The 16,908-nt window shown below is 33.1% G+C and overlaps 1 protein-coding gene across 7 annotated transcripts in view; it reads left to right on the top strand.

Annotated features, from left to right (window-relative positions):
• Tomosyn (syntaxin-binding protein tomosyn) overlaps window positions 1-16,170 on the top strand; it is a 42,535-nt gene extending 26,365 nt beyond the window's left edge. For 2 of the 7 annotated variants that reach the window (XM_018510133.1, XM_018510137.1), the window contains 11 exons: window positions 2,056-2,355; window positions 2,777-3,290; window positions 10,629-10,754; window positions 11,031-11,150; window positions 11,509-11,634; window positions 11,790-11,996; window positions 12,111-12,219; window positions 14,375-14,458; window positions 14,796-14,891; window positions 15,032-15,156; window positions 15,249-16,170. In XM_018510133.1, coding sequence (XP_018365635.1) covers window positions 2,056-2,355; window positions 2,777-3,290; window positions 10,629-10,754; window positions 11,031-11,150; window positions 11,509-11,634; window positions 11,790-11,996; window positions 12,111-12,219; window positions 14,375-14,458; window positions 14,796-14,891; window positions 15,032-15,156; window positions 15,249-15,502 — 2,061 coding nt within the window. In that variant the 3' untranslated portion in view covers window positions 15,503-16,170. Of the gene's footprint in view, window positions 1-2,055; window positions 2,356-2,776; window positions 3,291-5,764; window positions 5,811-7,730; window positions 8,221-10,628; window positions 10,755-11,030; window positions 11,151-11,508; window positions 11,635-11,789; window positions 11,997-12,110; window positions 12,220-14,374; window positions 14,459-14,795; window positions 14,892-15,031; window positions 15,157-15,248 lie in introns of all 7 variants that reach the window. The other 5 variants (XM_018510139.1, XM_018510138.1, XM_018510134.1 and 2 more) reach the window with 4 other exon arrangements.
• Window positions 16,171-16,908: the final 738 nt, after the last annotated feature.

Below are 16,908 nucleotides of genomic sequence, written 5' to 3'. Positions count from 1 at the left end.
CATTCTAGATCTGGAAGAATACATCAATAGCAGCGAGCGCTCACTCAACTGTTAAATCTGCTGAACGCAGCCAATTATTAACTTAGTAACAGAATTTTAAAAACTGTATTTGTGTTATATATTTATCTTAACGTAACATTGGTGGTGTAGTACAATGTTAGAAGATAAAAATTTGGACATTGTAAATAATAAAACAAATGTTCTTCTAAAAAAATATTTTTAGTGTATGTAGATGTGTGTACAATAATTTATTAGTACAAACAAAATGTGTTTGTGTAATAATAATTATAACATGTTTCAGCTATATATGTACATCACATCAGTAAATGTCAGCATTGCACAATTATTGATGAAATATCTAGCAGGTGATTAAAGATATATCGATATACAAATGTTACAAGTAAGATAAAACATTTTATATTTTCGTATAATTACGTAATGATATTTTATATCTTAATTGGAAGTTTTTTTTCTAATATTAAAGTATTATAGAAACTTTGCCATTTATTATTGTATGTCATCATTTTTAATAAAAAAATTAAATTAACTGCTAATAAATAAACAACGATATGAAATTTTATCAAGTTACATTTAAATTTTTATATGGAATTAAATTAAATCATTGTATACTTTGTTTTATAATTTAAAATTTGTTTTATAATTTAAAATTTTGTAACTATATTGCTAAAAATGACACTTTATTTCCTATCTTGGTTGCGAAAGTAAAGTTTATTGAACCATATAAATTTGAAAAATCCAATTCATAAATAATTAGATAGATATGTAACATTTTTGTATATGCTTGCTCTACCTTTATCAACGCCTAGTACTGTCATCTTACTGATGTAATGCATACATTATATACCACATTGTTTAAGATCATCACTAACTTTTCATGTATGCTTAAAGCAAATCAAGTGAGAATTATTATGGAACAAATGGTACAACTGTTCGCAGAGCTATTTTATGAAGCCAGTATCCAGTTACCTTCCAGCAATATTTCCATAAATGTACTCGCATGCTTGTTAGTACATATATATGTAATTTTTTTAATTCTCTTTTTGTTTATTTTACATGAACAGTGTAGATAAGACTTGTAACTCACTGCACAGATATGAAATGTATATGTTAATTCAGCTACGTATATAAGCTGGTTTCATATTATATTTTTCATAAATTAGAGATTTTCCTTTCCAGGGATTTGTAATATCGTCGAGATTCAATGATTGCTATTTCATATTATTCTCTTATTGACAGAAAATTATAGACCCTCAGCAAAAACTATTAATAACTCATGTATAAAGGTGCCAATACAATTAACCGTATTCTTTTCGTTTATGAATCATATCAGGCATAATGATAATAATATATATATGTGCGATATTTTTAAATACTCATTTATACATATAGATATATTCACAATACTTTAATCTGATCGTTCATTATCCAGAATTTATGAATTCAGTTCTCAATAATGATTCAATAGCAGGAAGAAGTTGTCAACAATACTCTACATGTGCTCCGAAAGTTTATAAAACATTACATAATCATTAAAAAAGTGAGATATAAATTTGGCATAATCGTTATTTATACAATGATACATTACAATATTTCATTGATTAGCGATATCGAAGGCCTACGTCTCTACGAGCATCTTAGGCATCTATCAAGAGTAGGCAGACAGATTTAATAGAGAAAAAAAACCCCGAATTTAATCATTGTCCTGTCTGCACTCTTCAATTCAAATTTTTTCACGAGCCTGGGAAGTGACAAGTTACCATACATTTGCAGTAGCTTTCAGTTTAAATTTTATATTGTGCTTTTTCTTTAGTAAGCATGTTTCTTCACGCGTTTTTACAGACACGGCAGATCGTACGATAGCACGATAATAAGGGATTAGTCTACACCACTATTAGTGGACACTTACGGAACACGAACGCGAAAATTGCATAAAGTCCTTTTTAAAATCCGTTCTTAGAATTAGGTCCAATATATATATCATTTTCTTTTACCTACGAACTGATTGTGCAAAGCCCAACATCTTAAATCCATCAGAGTCAACGAGAATCCGTGATGGAATCCGAGCCGGTAGTTACAAGGATAGCGGATTCGATCCAACAAGTACAGCAACAGCAACAGTGTCCTCGCAATGAGAGTCAGACTGGAAACAGTAGCGATAAACTGAACGCGGAGGAAACCACGAACGAATCCAATAAAGCGGGTAACATTCCTAACGGTGACGAGTGTCAGAAAAGCCAAGGTTGGAAGGGATTTAGTCTCAAGAGACAACTAAGCAAGGTTGATCTGAAGATAAAAAATACTTTTACACCGTCCTCGGTGTCTTCTCAGAATGGGGTACTTGTATGTTTTTTTAATACGTGCTTTACTTATCATTATTCTATATATCGTCAATAATTTCAAGTTTTTTGTGTTTCTATCATTATTGTTTGTACGGTTTACGTCTACGCGAGATGTCTCAAAATATTTTAGTGTTAACTTACAATGCAGTCATTGCATTCTCATATCTCTGCAACGTTTGTAATGTATCTTAAGTGTGATATAAAGTTTCTTTCTTATTTGACTTATAAGTTTATGAAAGAAATATTTAATTTTAAATTATATAGAATTATATGTAATTGTACAAATTTGTGTAGAGAAATTAGTCTCGAGTGCTTATGTCTCGGAAATTACTTTCATGTTAGTGAAAGTATATTCCTGCTTTTTTATATAATTTTAATATTGTTTTACAATGTGTACATATTTATGTTTCCGAAAGAGCTCGTCGTCGGGGCTCATGCAAGTACCCCAATGCCAGCAGATAAGCAGCGATACTGGCAGTCAAAAGTCTTCCACATTTTACTGCAATATCAACGAAGTGGCCAGCACAAGTTGTTCGCTGTCGCCGGTCGAAAGTATTGACTCTGAGTCCTCGTTATCGCCGGAGAGTCAATCTCCGGGACGCGAGAGTCCTCAAACTGATGACAAGAAGCAAGAGATCCAAGAGGCTAGAAGCCCGACGGAGAACGAGAATGAGAAAACGATAATTAGCAATGACAATATCGGCGCGAAAACTGAAGCGGTAAGACCGATGAACCTGTCTTTGCCCGAACACGAGACAAAACCGCCAAGATTGAGGTATATTGCCAAGATCAAACAAGCAAAAAGAGAGGGCCGTTTGCTCTCGGTGCCCAATCTAAAATTTTCCAAGAACGAGACAACCGTTTGTGACCTAAGATGCGAGGAGAGTGCTACCTCAGAATCGTTCACCGGCAATCTTATAAGAAGATTCAGTAAGTGTTTATACATTTAACGTAGAAGAGCGTTATGTGTCGTCCGTGTGTCCTTAGAGATATATTACTTCGTTAGATTTTCACGTTAAATGTGAATGTTGTGCGTGTAATTAATCTTACTAACGATCGAAATCTTCCTCGATCGGGAAGCGTGCGATTAACAATGAAATTGCATTTGTATCTGTGGTTGAGAACATGTGGTGGGTGTAGACTAACCATAGAGAGAGAGCTCGGCTGGTCCTGGACGTGCTTCTGCCTCTTTTTTTTTTAACACAAAGCCTAGGATGCTCTTAGATGCGTTAAAAATTTTTTCCAGAGGAAACGTTAACACAACTCATATTAATTGCATCTTTGCCAAGATTGGGTAAACTTTATCGTAATAAATTTATCTAAAAACAAACTTATTTAAAATAAATAATTCACAAATATCAATAATTTTGCACGTTTAAACTCGCTTAATTTAATCAGACCAGAACAGTATATACATATATATTTTTTTATTTTTTTATTTTTTTGCTAAATTAAAATTGAAAGTTTATTATCATCGAATCGTATACTTGTACATTATTGAGATATTAAATATTCGAGCCTTCCTAACTTGAATTTTTATTATGGAAACAATTAGTAGAGATTTTATAGTTATATATATATACAATTGTATATATAATAATTTCATAAAATATAATATATAAAATGATTTTAATTTTGTTACCCAATATTGGCTTTCATTATAACATGTCACCATCAAAGGTTTATGTGAAACATTAATGTTTAGGTAAATCGATCAAAAGTAGGTGACAATAATAAGCTTCTATACTTTTGCAAGAAAACTCTTGCAATTTCCTTTGATAACATTAAACTTTATAAACGATAGATTAGTTTTTGTTGAACACAAATAAATATTAAATATTAATTGTTTTTACAGCTTTTTGGACTCTATATACATCACATAAATCTAACAATATGCTCGTAAATACATAAAATTGAGTAATATAGCTCGCAAATTTCCATAGTTATCTGTTAGTTATTCTTTACTTATTGCATGTTCAATACAGTGCATATTGATGAAATAGCAACACAATTATAATGCAATTGAAATACTATTAATACACATTCATGTACGTCATTAAACAGAAGAAAATGATTGACGGTAGCAATTTATTTTGTGTTTATCGTATACATTTAAAGAGCATGTGTTGCATATATTTTAATATATGCAGTATGCAAATTTATTCCAAATTATTATATGCACATCTATTTATTTTATGATTTCAATTTAATTTTCGTGAATATTTATTTTCAACGTATTAGATATCGATAGAAATGAAGGCTGAATTGACGACAGTAGCTCTTTTAAAGTTTTTGTATAAGAACTTAATAGCAGAATTATCGTAGATATCATCAATCGTGAGACTAAAATACAAAATAAAAAAATTGGATGATAGATATTTCTTGTAACGCAAATATTTTATAGTTATGTGGAATAAGAGACTGCTGTGAAATCTGATCACGCAAAATGTAGAGTCTAATATAATGGTCAGTCAATAAGTTCATTGATAACATTACGATTAGGCACGTCCGAAGTGTGTCGACGTTTCTTCGATCATGAAGAAAAGGCCTTATAATTAATAGAAGAGTGCAGACAATTCTTTGCTAGAGGACAAAACAATACGCGCGATCTATGTTGAAAATGATAATTCTTTAAAATGCATTCCTGATTTGTGTAGATCAGAAGGTGCCTGTTAGACTTTAAACTTCAAAGAGTTCATGGTCTATCATTTAAATCATACAAAGTTGGTATTATATAAATATTATAATTTAATGTAATATTGCAAGTTCCGCTGTTTTAATAGTGAAGGCAGCACTACGAGTTTATTGTGGGACAGGATGTCGCTGATAAATTACGCCTAAAATGCACGGGCCAAAGTTCTTCCGGCGCAAACATATGCCTATATTATTGTATGTTAAATTTATATCCGTAAAAAAGTGTGTCTCTGATATACTATTTTCAGAAGAATACATTTTAAAGGATATGTCAACGCTTCACTAAACCGCATCAATTGCCTTTTCTTAAAGCTATTATCCTGTCAAACCATTAGTTTGCAATTTATCTGCTCTGTGATGGTCGATAGGTCAATAGGTCGGAAAAAAGCCGTACACTTAAGATTTCTAGTATATTCCCACCCCTTAGGTTACCAGTACCTGGAATGCATAGTAGATATTTTGAAAGTGCATCGCCTCCGTTTGGTCGTGGTATATCCATTTGTGTCAACTCCATTCCAAGTTTTATGGCTACTTGTAAACATTGTTCTTATGCTCGCAAAATGTGGGAAAGATCCCTCCCCGCCCTCTCACCCTCGCGGGATATATCAACAGGAGATTAACGCAAACCCTGTTCGTACCGGCGCCAAGTCCTCCATTCACACAATTTTACATTGCGAATTTGAAGAGATTCTACTTTAACACTTTTTCAGGTTCAAATCAATTTTGCGGTCTTCCCCGACAGCAAGGTCGATTCAGGTAAAAAAAATAAGGTTTTTCATATTTTGGCAGTTGTTCTTATCACCGAGAGAAAAGTACACACTTCTTGACACCGAGATCTCAAGTCAAGATATATGATTACACGTTACAAATTAATAGGCAGAGTTCTTGTCGTTCTATAGCTCGGTCACGATAATCCAAGAGATCGGATTCTATTCGTAAACTATTAACATCAAGCAGTACATCTACTTGCCTTCAAATCTACATGTAGAATCACTATTTGATTTCTTTCTTCTGATTTTCCAACTCTTACATTATCCAGACACCTTTCTCTCGGTACATACATTGCTTTCAAAGCTTTTGGAAATTTTTTCGATGGTTTGCACGCAAATAGTAATAGTAATAATAATAACACTGATGGTCGTAGCATCATTAATGACAACGAGACAAAAAGTTATCTCTACCTTTTATTAAATTATAATTAAGACGCGAAATTGACGCGTGTTATAGACGTTTCCGACAGAATGCTTTGCGAATTATATTACTTCAGATTTTATTTCAAATTTTTATCTCGACATTGACTGACTGCTATAGAGGACTCTGCATAATATGCTGATATTCCACATAGCGAGCAACCAAGCACGAGGTGTGCAACACGTGCGGGCGTTCATCGTTTTCCTCTTGCGAGATCTTCTGTAACGTCAGCCCCAGTGCAGACAGCAACAATGAACCATTGTATCGAACTTACTCGACAAGTCTCGAACAGTTGTGACAAAGTCGTCCAATCGAATTGAACGGAAGTGTTTTTCGATCCGTCTTTATCGAGGGATCTCTGTCATTTGTTTCCACATGACGGAACGCAGAGTCGTGAGGTGGAAGAGAAGGGTTTCAATCTCCTGATTTTCCTGTTTAATGAAACTTCCGATGCCACGATTCCGCCACACTCCAAATGTCTACGTAAACTTTCATCACGCTATTCAGATCCGATAATCGCTTCTGATGATTTATCGTTTCCCAAATAGTGCACCATTTGCTCAAGATGAAGATCTGTTCCGTGTCACTATTTCGAAACAACGAGGGAAAAACGTTTTACGAAAACAAAAAGGCAAATTCTTTATTGAAATGTTTTCGCGTACATGCATCATTTAGTAATTAAGGCAAACAAGGAAAAAGTAATCGTATTGTCAATCAACATTTTTCCCGCCAGCGATTTCCAGCTCATCAGTTCAGTTTCATTGTTACATTATTCATTATTTAGAGCTTGAGAATCTCTTCAATTTTAGGGTGGGAATTAAAAAATCCTATATATGCATATAAAGAGATTTTATGAAAATGTTTAAACAATTTACATTTTAGCCCATTTTGCCTCATTGCACATCGATAATAATTATGATATATTTAAATAAATTTGCTTAAATATTTTTAAATACGATACTTTTTACAGATTATAATAAATTTCTGCGCTGTTTTATTTGATATTATTTGGCATTTAATATTTTTAATGTTTCTATTAAGCTTATATAATCGTTTTAGTTCCATTTACTTTTTTAATTAATTAAGAATTATATTGAAAAAGATTAAAAATATTAAATATTAGAAAATTATACTAAAAGAATATTTTTACTTTTATATTGCATTCAAAACAAGCTATAATAGCTTGACGTGCATCGTATACGTTCTATTATTAAGAATGAATATAAATGATAAAATAATGTACAAATATAACATTTGCCCGTACGATAAAACAATTCAACAAGAGTAAAAATTAAAAACGAACATGAAAATTCATTTTCCATGCGCCTTTGTTATTTCATTTAAATAGAAGCTTGATAGAAAATCCGCGTTTTCATTACATTTCCATGTAAAGAGTTCAGTCCACACACAAATTTGGTTTATAAACTAAAGCATTGACTGAGTCGTATGTTTGCCTTCACGTTTGACTTGTCGCCTGATTTGTAGATGAACGGGATGTGCGTATTGCCGGTGACGGGAAGAAGTACAGTGGGTGTTGGTGGTGAGAGAGGTGACAATGGTGATAATAGTGATGGTTGTAGCACCGGTGGCAGCGGCAGCAACGGCGCCTACAATAGTGATGGTGGTGGAGGCTCTAGTGCTGGTGTTAACATAACTCGCTCGGGTACTCGTAGTGCCGCTGCCGGCGCGATTAGCGGTACCGACGAGGAAATTAATACGATGTCTCGCAAGGGTGTCACGTTAGATCAACGTCACCCTCGTACCCAGGGCATAAGGAAGCTCCAGAAGTGTCTGAGCACCACTACCAGCCACTTCGAAGTGGACTCCGCCACGGGCGCTGCCGCCGCTTTTCCGACAGTCTCGCTATTCTACGCTCAGCGTAGCACGGAGATGAGAAGCTACCCCTCAGCCGTCGCTCAAACGTCTTTGAACTACCAGAATATCCTCACCAACACCAGACAGTATAGCAGCTTTGGTAGTATTACCGATACAGCCCACTGTAATTTTATTTATGTATGGCCTACGTAGACCACCGATACATTGTTCTTTCTATGACACCGAATGGGAAAGCTATACTTCTCTTTGATCGCTTGACCTTTAGTTTGATTTCATTGTGACTATACAGCGATTCTTCTTGAATCGGGTTTTTTTCAAGCTCGGAGAGTGTGGGTCTCTGCACAATGTTGCTACATATTAGATTGCATACAATTTTATATATGAATATATATATATATAAATATTCATTTTTTTGCGATATTAATTAATTCGTTGATATCATGTGATATCTTTATTCCTACCATACTTTTATTTTTCCCTGTCATTGTAAAATAAGCTCCGGATTGATTTTAAAATTGATTTTTAATATTAATTTTTTAATAACTTTTTTTTTATTTCCTGATTTATAAAGTTGATTTTTTAAACGTTAACTGTGTGAGCAACGTTGTCCCCGAGATTCTTCCAGCACAACATACGTTTTTCTATTGTCTAAACTCAATAGATATTGTCTGGTCTTTATCTGATCTGAATGTAAAAATGACTTCGGTAGTTCTCACTACGCTGCATCTCTTTCCTTCTGACTTGTACATGCTCTTTAGTGGATCTTTTCTAAATAAACACGAAATGGCACACCGTCTAGACTGCGTGATCTCTAGTTGTCACACTGCACTCTTGAAGAGAGATACTCTTTTCCTGTTCTTTCCGTTTTCGCCTATGCGGCAAATTTTTGATTTCTGCTTCTTTTATAGATGTGGTCTAAAACGTTGCATCTCTCGGATAACTACCTCTCAGCTCGATGCACAATCTAAGATGCACCTTATGTGAATATACTGACAATAGGATGGTGCACGGTGAATGTGCAAACATATCGGTGGGACCGAATATCACCGGTTAACATCTTCTCGTCCTGAACAACACACGTCTTTATTATAAAGCTTATCGTTCTGTCCGCGTTTGCAAAACGATCCTTTTGCACATTAATGTTATCTTCTATCGTGTTATTACACGGGAACTAGGACGATTCTCATGCAACTCCTCTAAAACCGACTCTGATATTATCGATACCGCGATAATTTATTTATGTGTTACATATTAATTTATTTATGATTTTCTAAGAGCCATCGGCAAAATTTCAGATCTAAGTTTCTTGTTAGAAAAATAATGTTACCTTATTTCGCGTTGCATTTCGTGGTATTAAAAATATTTTATATATTTAAATTTAATTTATAAGATGTATAGAGTCAACGATTATTTTAGATAATATATATTAAATTTATTATATATAACGTATATTCACTTCCCCTCCAGATTAAAAGTTTAGAAACAAGTTTTTAAAAATTGACATTTTTGAGATTACTTAGTCAAATAACAATATTTTTTACAATAATTCTTCAGATTCAATAACTGTTATCGTATAGAATTATTATTAAAAAAATATTGTTATGGATATTTGAAAGTCATTCCCGTAAATGTCAATTTTTTAAAAGTGATTTCAAACTTTTAATCTGGAATGTATATAATAAAATAATTAAATTTGTATATTTTTTTTTTTTTTTTAAGTTCAAGAACCAATCAGTTGTGTACTACGTGATATTAGGTAACATATTACGTTCAAGTCATACACTGTCTGACATTATTCGATTATTTTATAAAATTTGTTTATCTTATTTTATATGAATCTCACTAGGCTACACAAAATGTATTGATTTTGGTCCGGTTTATATTTACATAACGAAAAAACTTAATCGATATTTTCGTCACTACACAATCTGATAATCGTCCGGACATTTTACGCGTGCATGCAAAAGTGATTCTTCTTCGTGTCACTCGTCTATCTAGCTTATTTAGTCAAGACTGACTTAGTCTATGAACGAAATTCTCTAATTCTGCGCTATATATATTATATATATATAATTGGACATGATATTATGTGTGCGTGTGTACGTACATACGTGTGTGAATGTACGTCTTTGTATGTATCTGTGTAAATTTATGACTGACTTGATATTTTTATAAGTCCTGATGAGTCTGAAGTGTGTGAAGGATACTGTGAACTGCAGTCGAAATATCTTAATCGTGATAGTTATTGTTGTTGCTGTCGCTGTTATTATTATTATTATTGTCATCGTCATCGTCATCGTTGCCATAATCAGCATTTTCACACACATTGTCACGATCATTATTATTACTGTCCTCTTGAAGCTACGCTGTCTCTCTGATAAGTGTTCTGACTTTGCTAATTACACTTTGTGATATACACTACGTAAAGACGATGTAAACTTTTGAAAAAATAATTTTAATAGTCATTGTGCATGCTTCTTAGTAGCCCGGAAAGAAGTGACTCGCCTTATTCTATAAATAATCGATAATTTTTTTTGGGGACCGCTGGTCGGATAGACAAATTCGACGGCTCCTTCCAACGATCAAGGAGCTCGAGTATGTCATCCCTCGAAAATATCACCACCGAAACCATAAGCTGCCTTACATTTGCGGATTCTTATACGAAAAAAACCGGTACGTAGCTGAGCATAAACTTTGACTTTTAAAAGTCATAAAACGCTTTTCCGCATGAAATGTATATATCGTGGTTCTCTTTATTAATATTACTAGCTTATTGTTATTATTGATTTTTTCGCTCTCATGAGATATCTCGTTTAAAACAAGAAAAAAACTCATTTTAAAAACTACAATTATATGAGTACAGAACAGTTAATTATATTAAAAGTTCTTGGATAATGAAAGCTATACATGTGGATTATTTATGTTATATAATTCAATTATCTCTTCAAGATACAAACGGCATGCCGACGTTATGGATTGGCACGTCTTTGGGATCTGTACAGACTGTTGTATTCAACACGCCTGCCCACAGTGAACGCCATGCTCACCCAGTGGTTGTGTCTACCTGTAGTAAGCGAATTTTTCTTATCTAGTATTTTAAAATCTTACAGTCTTGACCAGTAAATATGAAGCACTCCCATAAATTGATAGATATCATTCTATATCTAACGAAAAATAAATTAAAAATGGATTTAAAAAATAATATTTATTTTTATATAACAATTTTAATATTAAATAAATTTTATAAATTTTATAATGGTAAATTTTATAAACTCTCTTTTTTATTACTGCCTTTTCCAAGAAAGTGCAATAAATTGAGGGTTTAATACTTATGGCCAAGGCTGTATTTGTACAGTTATAATTTCTTTTTAACTTAAGTCTTAAGTTGCACGTAACGTGTGGTTTAATACATGTTTTATATGTACAGATGGATCTACTTTCAAACTCAAGGGTTGTATCTTATCGATGTCATTCTTAGACTGCAACGGCGCTTTGATTCCGTATTCATATGAGTCTTGGAAAGACGAAAACACCGATGGCAAAGAACGAAACAGTAGGCTTTATTTTCTATATTAATTACGTATATCCGCAAGAATAGAAGATGGATGTAGCTCTTGTATATTTCGTGATTTTTGAATTTGCTTCGAAGATTCTTTTCATGTGCATCGCATAGATATTTTGCATTAATGATATGGATTTTTGTTAAAGAGAGTCAAGGAAAATGTACAAATAGCCGAATGTCACCGTCTACGAACACGCAAGTCGGCGGGGATAACTTCGAGGACAGGCAATTTGTCGTGCTTGTATCAGAGAAGCAAGCGAGAGTTGTGGCATTACCTTCCCAAAACTGTGTATATAGGCAACAGCTAGCGGAGACTCATATCGTAATTAAGGCAGAAGTTACCCCACTCAAAGGTATAATCCACGTTATTTTTTTACATTTTGATTTTTACTCATTGTATTTGTCATCCAATTATCTTAAATATGCAATCCTTTCAAAATTCATCTTCATGAAACATTTTTGTTTAGATAACGTCTGCCTGGTATGCTATGTTTCGAATGGTCACATCACAACGTATAGTTTGCCCAGCCTGAGACCGCTGATAGATGTCGATTTTCTACCTCTTGTAGATTTGAGGTAAGAAAAATAACTCCTTTCTAACTCTTTTATTTGAGCTATCAAGGCAATATGATAGTGACAATATTTGCACATGATGCGTTGCACTATACGCTATTGTAATATCGCAAAAATTTCTATACTTTTTACTCTTAATATAATACATTTACAGATTTTTTAAAATGTTAAAAATTACATACTACATAATTCAGAATGATATACAAACATTATACATAGATCAAAAGATTATATACTGTATATATATATATATATATATATATATATACGTATATATATTAATATATGATGCAGTCGTAACTTAGTAATGCTATGCTAGTAATATTAATATCTGCAATAATTTGATATATTTTTTCAAATATATTTGAAATCGATAAAATTAACTTTTCAAGAGACACACTAAGCTTGAATAGAAATTATTTTTACCATTAATCTTGCATTAAGGCTATCATTAAAAATATATCAATCTTTTTGGTATAAGTATTCATTGCCATTGAAGCTATTTGCTAACTAATGCTTTACAGAGAAATTACAATTGATAGGTTGGAAGACGGCTGATATTATATTAAACACAACTTTTAAATATGATATTTTATACGTAATTATTGCTTCTTATTAGAAAACAGAAAATAGGAGCTAGCTTTTAAAAGGTAAAGGGAAGTCCAGAAATTCTTGTTTAAATTAAACAGCGGCGAATCTTTTATCGTTTACAAGCGAAGACCTATCTGCTGCATTCAAATATTTTTAAATTGGTACATCTTTTAAATCGGTTATGTTTTAAATAAATTTCGTAGCAAAATTTATCTTCTGCATTTGCATAGCTGATTATTACAAGTTATTTTTTCAACATTTTATTATTACGACGCATGGAATTGGTTAATCTTATTAAAATTTTGCTTATTTTCATCATTGTTGAAACTTTATATTTATTCGCAGTAGAACAATAATAAACACAAATTTGAAATCCATTGACTAGCATCATCAAGTAGATCTAGATAAGATACCGAAGCCAGAGATATATGCGCTACTGACACGTAAACGATATTATAGTTGGCTATCAGGTACTTATTCTTAAAAGTATTTCGATTTACCAATTACATTTTCTATCAAATTCTATTTATAATAATATACTATGCTATTTATATATGTGTATAATATTTCTCTAGGAGTGTGCAATTATCAAACGTTCTGTGCAATATAAGTTAAACATTCATCTATTTATAATTATACAAATTTTAAAAGCATAAGTTTATAACTAAACAATTTAGAAATGGATAATATGGCACACTCTTCTAGAAATTTCTTTTTATATTAAGAATATTACGCGAATGTTTAGGAGCTAATAAATTCATAGCAGAGCTTATCTTCTTCTTGATGTTTAATAATTTTGCTATTTGCGAAATCGCCTAAAAAAATATGAAGAGTTGACGATAACTTATACACGTAATATATCTATACATATAAATATTGCTCTATATTTATACGAATATTTATCAAAAAGTGAATTAATAATTACTAACAATAATGTTAGCATGTGACTTTTCTCTATGCAATAAATGCACTCGTTAACCCTTAACACAATTAGAGCATGCGTCATTTGTAGCATTTTTACGAGCACTTCTACTACTGCACTCTTTATCTCGAAGCATATTAACTATATTTCAGAGAATGCAGCATTGTGAAACGAATGAAAATGCGGATTTGCTTCTTAAAATTAAAATTGAAAATATTTTCGATCTTAATTCGGACTTACCTATGTTCTTTCGCATAACGTTTCACAATCACGTGATATAAAATTGTCTATCTGTAGCAATTCTTCATCTGCAAATTTTAACTTTTATTTGGAAATTTTTCTATCTCATTATATATGTATCATATCTATTTAACAAAATCTGGCACTACACTACGAACTTTCAGGCAACATTTACCATATTAACGTCTGTTTCACTTACAAATTTTTCTTACATGTACAGAAAATAAAATCGTGCAAACATATTATATAAAGAGTCTCCTTGAAATTAAAATAAATATTGGACTGTCTGTTTTAAGGGTTAATGCTAATTAACGATAACTATATTTTATATTAACCCGTGAATCTTATATTAACCCGTGTACGGTCGAGCGCTCACTTTTCTCCTGTTTCTAAAATCTCTAACAGTTTTCAGACCACAAAACACGGCATTGTAGACCCCATGTTGACCATATGGGGTCATCAACTCTTTGTTAATGGCGATACCGATCAGTAAGTCATCTACGAGTATCAAATACAGCTAACCACACGTAAACCTTGACACAACACAACACGAGTGCCTTGCGTGCAATGTACTATCTCCTTTTAATTTCATGATTTTTTTCCAGCTTCATAATGTTTCACATAGGAAAGCGTTCCTCCCGTCACTTGAAACCTCTATAACTATCAACCTAATTTTTATCACCTACCAGAGCTTTATGCTATGTATATAAGAACGTACACTTGACACTCTTTTACAGTTGTACCCTGATATTGTCATTTTATATGCAGTCTATTATCTATGAAACAACGCATTCTAGTAAAGCTGCCTTGTGCATATTTTTTGCAGGATCGCAAAGACGCTTTGCTTCAGCAATCGAGGGCATGGTTTATATCTCTCATCACCGATGGAAATACAGAAGTTCTCCGTTTCGAGTGAATTCTGGTATTGTTTTACATACATCACACACACTTCTATTTAATTCTATAAAATATCTAATCTCTTGTACTAAATTTATATTGATACATTCTTTTATTTAACGTTAAATTTGACTTAAAATGTAAGTTATATTTTTATTTGATTAGCGCCGAATTGACAGAGATGATGGGTGATCTGTTTATTGGCCACGATATGCCAGAACCGCCTAAAGAGAGTTTCTTCAAAGGTTTATTCGGTGGTGGTTCGAGGAGTCTCGATCGGGAAGAGTTATGTAAGCAGACATTTTTATTGGATTAACAAATTGAAAATATTAGAAATGAATGATTTAGAGTAAGCTAACTCATATATTGATGCTGATTATAGTCGGTGAATCCAGCGGTCGTGCGTCGCGCACAGTGGCGAAACATATTCCAGGACCAAACGAGGCTCTCCGAGAACGAGTCTCTAGCGCAACGGGCGAGGTAAATATGGCACATCAGATGGTGTTGGAGCGCGGCGAGAAGCTATCGCAGCTCGAAGAGCGGACCGCACGTATGATGTCGGAGGCTGAGAACTTTTCGACGAGCGCTCATGGACTGATGCTCAAGTACAAAGACAAGAAATGGTACCAGCTATGAGAACGCCATTCGATCCGAGCCCGATGAGACGACGCACGTTTCTTTAGTTACTTAGCGTTCGTGTTTCGTCTATGGGTTTTGTCGTATTAAGAAACTAAAAGCTAGCTATATGATCCTCACGCACACATGGGAAACTTCTACACGAAGGGAGACAGATAAAGCAAATATATGTACATGCGATCATCTGTGCGACGCACACGGTATACACGCACATGCTGTAAACGAGAAGCAAAAAAACATATATTTCAAAGCGGATAAGTAATTGCGACGATCTCTCAAATGTGTAAATCTTTGCGTATGAATGAATAAAAGAGAGACGTCAGCGAGATAAAAGTCGCGGCTACGCCGTGATGCATTTGCGCGGATGTGACACACATGTACGTATAATTATTTAAAATATAAGGTACTTATATACGCAATGATGCGACAGAAATATACGCGAGTCAATATAAGCAATTATGTAATAATTCGCCTTTTAACCGGTGGCACTCGTTAATTCATTCGGACGTCCTGTGAACGTGTTTAATGGCGCCTTGCCTTGTTTGCTTCTCAGCAAAGAATTGCCAATAAGTATTTACGAACGTCACATTGTTGCAGAATTTATGCACTTTTGGGTAGATGGAATCGAGTGAAACGCTAAGAATCGCATTAGTTATAACATCGACAAAAAATAGTACTTATATATATATTATATGAGTTCTCCTATATTAAATTAATATATGTATCATAAAAAGAGAATATATATTATTGGAATAAAATACACATGGCTATTTATATATCATTAATGCCATTGGAAACTCTTATAGTGTAGTATAAAACACATTCTAGAGAAGAGTTGTTATTAACTAATAATTTTTATTCCGCGATGTAAATTTTATAATCATGTACATTGTAAAAGCTGACTTGTATTTAAGTATTTATCATCACACGATTGTAGACATTTTCTTAAATATACGTTAAGGAATAGAATAAATAACCAATGCGATTCTTAAAATTCGTAAGTCTATCGAGTTATACAGGTGCAAATGAGAAATTTGTTAGGCTTGATAGAAATGATTTTGTGGATACTTTATGAAAGTTACGAACGCAGGCAAGACGGCACAGCGACACCATTCCGAATGCATTGACAATAAATGTAGTTAATTACTCGGTGAGAAAGAGTATTGAATAAAAGTTGAATGCAATGAAATATATTTTATCCAGAATGGCGGGTGTTGCGCAGGCCGCAAAAGCTGCTATACTCGCCACGCTGATAAGAATGTATTAGTTGTTATCGATTGTAGTTATCGCTAGACGTGCTATGTATATATATATAAAGAGATGAATACAAGTAGGACAGATTTCGCGTTATAAAGCTGTTTATATAACAATGTATTCTGAGTTACGCTATTTCGATGCCGACGATA

Source organism: Trachymyrmex cornetzi, unplaced genomic scaffold (genome assembly GCF_001594075.2).
Source record: "Trachymyrmex cornetzi isolate Tcor2-1 unplaced genomic scaffold, Tcor1.1 scaffold325, whole genome shotgun sequence".
NCBI lineage: Eukaryota > Metazoa > Arthropoda > Insecta > Hymenoptera > Formicidae > Trachymyrmex > Trachymyrmex cornetzi.
This window is presented reverse-complemented; position numbering and strand designations above follow the sequence as displayed.